Below are 6,529 nucleotides of genomic sequence, written 5' to 3'. Positions count from 1 at the left end.
TTTCCCCAGCTTTTTCTAGTGAAAAAGTTATTTCAAACCTGGGATAGTACTAGTGCTGTCTGGAAAAGACATAATCTGACCTCCAGAACCCCCAAAATAAACAAGAGGAGTGAAAATGTCACATGCTGCTAATTTATCATCCGTATTCCCCCCTGGTTTGTAACAACAAAACCCCCGGGAGGAAGCTCTCCTCCCAAGCAAAGGTAGGCTCTCCCACTGCAAAACACCACTAAATTCTTAGATACCTCTTCAGTTGGAGGAGAAACAAGAAGGGCGAGATGCGTAAGAGGAGCTCTTCCTTTGGGAGCTCAGGCCCTGCTCCTTCCACTCTTTGGAGGGTCACCCAGCAGGATTAATACAGCAAACCCCAAAGAGTTCAGGTATTCAGATAATGCTCTGACTAGCAAGGAATTACATTTATGGGAGATGCTTCCATAGCTGTTTAGCGCATCAAGAAATCTTCTCTTTAAGTACCTAAACACGGATTTATTTGCTGGGAGTCCTTACAGTCTAACACCCAAAACAGTGCTAACACATCAGTATATATTTTCCTGAAGCCTGCTGCCGAGGGGAAAAAAACCTGCATACTAAATTACATCCACGGCACATCCCAGGCTCATAATCACCGACAGTGTCTCTCCACAGGCAAACCACACGTCCCCGAGCACACGGTCCAGCGAGGCCACACCACGCACAGCACTGAGACCCCGTACCTCCTCCCCACCTCTGCAGGGCTGGCTGGTGATGGGGACCAGCCCGGGCATCCGCACCGGCGATGCCTCCTATTTACACCCAGCAGGACCCTGCCCTTCACCCCGTCCCTGCCAGCCCATGCGGTGAGGCTGGCATGTCCCTCAAAACTGAGCGTGACTTGGCTGGAGCCACCGGCGGGCCCTGGCACGGGTGCACTTTCCCCACCACGTTACCCACCCACCAGTGCCATCCCCCTCCCCACGACCACCTGCGGTCTCTCCTTCCGCTGGGGGAGAAGTCGGGGAGTGGCAGGCAGGCAGGGGGTTAAATTGTGGTGGTTCTTCAACACAGAGCAGCGAGGAAGCTCAAAAGTCAGCCGTTTCTGTCCTCTCGCTATTACCAACATGCCGGGCTAAAAGTTGCAAGTTACGGAGTTATGCTCGCACTTCTAAAACATGATTGTTATGGTTTGGTGGGAAAAGAGGGAAGGCAGCGTAAGTAATCAACATTTTTTTTCGGCATCACCAGGCAGGAATTCACTGCAAAGCACAAGCTAATACATACATCTAGTGAACAGCAGCCCTGTATTTTATTTAAGGTCTGTTGGGTATTGCAGGGAAGAACACAAAAGATTGTGTTATTCTGCAGGAGCAGTTTCCTTGGGAAAGTACACCCAGACATTTAATCCCAGGAATATTTATAGTTAGCATAACTCAAATGGTGTTGTGCATGCAGTTGGTTAGTCTAAAGTGGAGCGTCATGCAGCTTGCATTAATGTTGGCAAAGGCACTTTATGGAGAAACAGACTTTATGCTTACAATTATCCCAGCCCAATATGGAGTGTCTCTGACTAGCAGAGAAGAACTGATGCCTGCCATAAGGAAGCCCAGCACTGTTACAGAGATGCCTAATGCCAGCTGCAACAAAGCAAACAGCAGCGGGAAACGGCAGCCACAACAAGTGTGGGATTCCTCCTCCTGGCCAGTTTTGGGATCCCCCTTGGTTTTCTTCTGCTTCTTCTTCTTCATCGCGGACTCCTGCGTCTTGCTCGAGTCGGTGCTTTTCTCCCCTTCGGGTGCCTTCCCTGTCTGGCTCTGGTTATTCAGGGACATGCTGCGCTGGGCTTTCTTCTCCTCCTCCTTTCCCATGCCGATGAACTTTAGGTTTTCACGTGCGTGTGTGTGTGTGTGTGTATGCGCGCACGCTGATGGGGCTGTGAGTTTTTTTGCCCCCCAAATCTTCGCTTTGTGCTGGCTGAGTTGTTCCTGATATTTGAATCAAGGAGGCTGAACAAATATGGAAAACATTTGGAGCAGATTGTCAGAGCTTCTAAATGCCACATATAGCCCAGAGAAGAGGGGGATCCAAGGGGGGTAGTGAACTGCCAACGTGCAGGCGCCGACTCTGCACGGGGGGCTGGCTGTGCGCATACGGCTGAGCGTGCGTGCCGCCACGGCCACACAGGTGTGAGCACACACGTGTGTGCGTGTGTGTGGAGAAGCTGGACAGGCAAATAGCATGTGGAAAGTCTGCATTGCCAGCTGATGAACAGGAGGGGAATCTGTCTGGCCAGGGAGCCGGGAGCGATCAAGTGCCTGTGTCTGCGTGCGCACGGAGCAGGCAGGTAGGAGCTCATCACGCCGCGGCTCCCCTGGGGATTGCTGGCACGCAGAGGGTAACGCGGTGAACCCACGCAGCACCATGCAGGCAACGAGCACGTTTCACACAGCGGCTGAATCAGAATAAATAGGTGCATTTCAGTGGGAGGGAGCTGACTACGTGTATGGAAAGTACAAAATTAACACAAATAAAAATTCAAATTAATATCCTGGGGAGCCGAAAGGAATCCTGTCTCTTCCCAAAAGTTGCAAAATCACAGCTAGACATGTTTTATGATGAGGCAGACAAGGACCAGCGATGAGGACTGGTGCTCCTGCGTAGGTACTGGTAGCACCTGGAGCTGAATGTCTGCTGAGTGAGTTTCCAGGGCTGCAAGTCAGCCATCCCAGGGAGGGTGGTCGTTACCTCAAAGAGAGAGGGATGTCTTCTTGTGGACATGTGGTCACTGTACTTTGTCCACATGTCAGCTCACCCTGGTGCTTGGGGACAGCACACCAACAGAAGTGTTTTGGTTTGCTTTGGTTTTTTTCCTGGAATACTCTAAAATCATTCTGCAGCTGAATCCAGCGCCAGGAGCCCTGGCAGAGCCTCTGGGATGCTGGTGGGGCTGCCCAGGAGCCCACCCACGGAGGTGCCAGCAGGACTGGGGTCTGCAGAGTTAGACATTGAATACTAGGTCTGTGAATAGGAGGGAGCAAGAGGAGGTGGGTGGTGAGCTGTCCCGTGCCGGAGCTAATGCCAGCAACCGTGTGTTCAGCCAGGCCACAGCGCACGTGTCCTGGCGAGGGAAGGCGGTGGGAAGCGGGAGGCTGCTGCGACGCCTGTGCTTAGCTCACGCCAGAGGAATTACTCAAAAGCTTAGGGGTAAAGCAGGTGCTTAAACGCTTTGCTGGCCCGGGGCCCGAGTGCGTACAGCCTGATGTATTGCCCTCCTAGGAGTCAGGAGCTGCAGCGGGGCCAGCGGAGCACTGGAATCCCTTCTCGGCAGGTGCAGCTCCATGTCCCCACCGTCATAAGGACGCCGTGAGGACACGTGGGCTTGTGCTGCTGCCCCACCAGTGCCAATGGGAGCAGCATAAATGGGCCAGCCAGCTCTGTCCCCACCGTTTGGCTATGTATTTTCTTAATTTTCCTTCCCATAGAGGAGTCAATTCAAGCAAACCATTGGGAAGAGTGGGGCAGGTGGGAAGAAGACGTCAGATGTTGGGGAAATCACCATCAAAGCTGCCTTTGAACGCTGCTGAGCCGTTCAGGGGGGAATAACCAAAATGTTGAAGAACTCGGAGAGGATCTTGTGCATGCTGAGATAGCATCAAGGAAATCTTTCCTTTGACATATTGGCAATGCCTTCTGAGAAACTACTCTATTTCCAGCTCTTTATGGCATTTAACAGCAATGATCTGTGTCTTCTTTATTAATAAATTATGATGTCACTTTGTTTTATGGGTTAAGCAATATCCTCTTTGGTTATTTATATTACTGAAAGTATGAAAGAAAACTAGAAACAAAGTGATTTCAGACACTTTCTGCACACATAACTCTCGTGCTACATCCATAGAGCGAGATAAAGATATATTGTTTAAAAAAAGAAAAGAAACTAGAGATGAAAAAAATTGAAAAAACCCTCTTCCCTAGTCATGTTGCTTACTGTACCGTGTTTTCGTAGCTTCTCACCAAGACGTTTTGTCACCATCATCCACTTTTTAAAATATCCTGATGATAGCTTGCACTCACTGGTGTACCTTGTCTCTCGATCTCAAAGCCATATACAATTATATTTAACCACAGCTTTGAGAGGGATGGGGTGCTCAAGGATCATTACCAAGGTCAGACAGGCAATCAGTGGCAAAGCTGAGAACACGTGTTTTACTGATGCCCAGTTGAACATCTACCCTAATAATAAGTACTAGAATTAAATGAAGTTAAATTTTCTTTTCCTTTCTGCTCATCCATCTCCCTAGTTCTATGCCACAGATCTTTACTGTGATTTTTTTCCCCCAGGAAAATCCCTGTTTTTAGCTCCAGGATTTGTGCTGGCAGCTAGACTTATGATTGTTGTGTTCTAAAAGGGGCCAAAATCCAACTGCTTTATTCATGCCGACAGTCATATTGGTTTCAGGGGGAGTAATTGCCTGAGGAGGATGAACAGGATTTAATCCAAAGTCAATAAAATGAACAAGCACTTACCTTACAGCCAAAACCAGACCTTGCTTATCTCCTGGCCCAAGAATCTCTCTTAAAACAGGTGCCTAAATATTTTTCTGCACAGCAAGTTATCTCAAAAATAAGGCCACGCTCCACGGACAGCAGGCTGAATATCTCCTACAGAGTACAGGTGGGAAATCCACTTGGGTCCCAGCCTCCTGCAACCCCTTCAAAAATCCCAGTGGTACGGCTGGTGTCCAAAGTCCTTCAGGCAGGAGAAGTCTAGGCCAGTTCAGGGGACAACGTGGACCAGAGTCCACCTTCTCACAGCTGTTGGGTCCCGAGTAGTCCCACCACGCAGAGCACTTGGTTTTTCCAAGGAAACCGAAGACATCAGCTGCCATCTGCCTGGCTCACGCTGAGACAGGGAACCTCTCCTAGGCTTGGTACAATGTGCCCAACCCCGGAGGCACCGTCCCCACGGCGAAGGGCAGCAGGACCTGGTCCGGCAGGAGCAGCTTTCAGCCACCTTCTGCTTTGCTGCTCCTGCTCTTCGCGTGGTTATTTGAGTAACATAGCGATCCAACAACACCTCAACTGCTTTTACCGGGACAACTTCAGGATTTCAATGAATGCTAACCAGTTGCTAATAAAGACAGTCACTTGCAATTGAAAAAACCCACATATTCCATACTTAAAATCATACACGCCACGTCTATTCTCTGCAGCAATACACAGTTATATAGAGAAAAATTTAGGGGTCAAATACATTGAAAAAATTGGGGACGGGGATGTTGTTGTTTTGAAATGATTAAACAATGTGTACGAGAGGAAAAAAGGTTCTTTTACTGTGGCGAGCTTTCCCTGCAAAGTCAAATATGCATATCTTACATGCTGGGAAGTTTAATGGGGATGGAGAAAAGAGGCAGATACAGGATTGATCTTCTATAATTATTATCTGAACCAGATTGTATTTGCTGATTCCACTTGGCATTAACAATTGAGTGTAAAACAACTGTGAAAGAATTCACAGCACTGGCGAGCAATGAGAAATTAAAAGACTTACTTTTTTAGAAATTGAAAGATTAAACGAGGACACTGAAATAACACTAAATTTTCTCAAGTAATACATCTTCCGGATATCACTTGGATTTTCTCAGCAACACAAGAATAATCATTACCCTTTTATGCCTAAAGGCCCTGATTAAGTATGTTCTTAAATTAAGCACATGCTTGAATACCCTTCCTGGATGAGGATGTTTTTCGATTCGAGCCCAGCTACCATCTCTCATGTGGCACGCAGTTGTAATTTCGTGTCCTTTACACAAAATGAGTCATGTTGCACAGCTTTTCCATAGCCAGATACTGTCCTCTGTAAAACATTGCCTGCTCTTGTTCCTCCCTTTGCCAAAAGGCAGTGCAAAGCGGGTGACGATGACAACAAGTCAAACAGCACACACAACGTCAGACATAGAAATGGCAAGATCTGGGCTGCAGCTTTGCGATGACACAGCCTTTCCTATTTCTTCTTCTACCCGCAAGGACACACAGCATTGCATGGGACTCCAGAAACCTTGAATTTTTCTCTACTGCGATTTCCACACTGGAAACAAAGTGGGTTTGGCGTGGCTGAACCCACACACACGCACACTCCCACATAATCACATTTATACAGATATTTCTTCAAGGCATCCGCAGTTCGGCCAAGTGCCAATCGCAGGGTTGCAGCACACAAATCCAGAGCAGCAGAATTAGCAAGGAACAAAGGCTTGGACGGGCTTTGCCACGTTGCCCCAAGGACTGCGGGGCATTTGGCTCCCTTCGCCCCAAGAGCAGCTCCACAAAAGGCTGCTGACCCAAGGACCCCCTGGGAGATGCCACCCCCAGCGCAACAGCTGGGGCCAGGAGGGAGCCAAATGTGCCACAGCCGGCCAAAGGCTCACCCACCCACCAAGTCAGTTTGGGCTATGGAGAAGCCGAGACCCTGCCTCACCCTGACTCCTTTTTCCCCTGTTCCTCTCACCCTGTAGCAAGTTGTGGACCGAACAGCACCGACGCGCCATCGAGTAGC

The 6,529-nt window shown here is 48.9% G+C and overlaps 1 protein-coding gene across 1 annotated transcript in view; it reads right to left on the bottom strand.

Moving 5' to 3' along the window:
- Positions 1-1,837, bottom strand: part of SSPN (sarcospan) — a 19,321-nt gene extending 17,484 nt beyond the window's left edge. The window contains exons 1-2 of the mRNA XM_009700268.1: positions 1,811-1,837; positions 1,512-1,777 (exon numbers count right to left, since the gene is read on the bottom strand). Of these exons, the coding sequence (XP_009698570.1) occupies positions 1,512-1,721 (210 nt within the window). The 5' untranslated portion in view covers positions 1,722-1,777; positions 1,811-1,837. The remainder of the gene's footprint in view (positions 1-1,511; positions 1,778-1,810) is intronic.
- Positions 1,838-6,529: the final 4,692 nt, after the last annotated feature.

Source organism: Cariama cristata, unplaced genomic scaffold (genome assembly GCF_000690535.1).
Source record: "Cariama cristata isolate BGI_N322 unplaced genomic scaffold, ASM69053v1 scaffold2775, whole genome shotgun sequence".
NCBI classification, from domain to species: domain Eukaryota; kingdom Metazoa; phylum Chordata; class Aves; order Cariamiformes; family Cariamidae; genus Cariama; species Cariama cristata.
The sequence above is the reverse complement of the archived record's forward strand: the minus strand, read 5'-3'. Positions and strand labels throughout refer to the sequence as shown.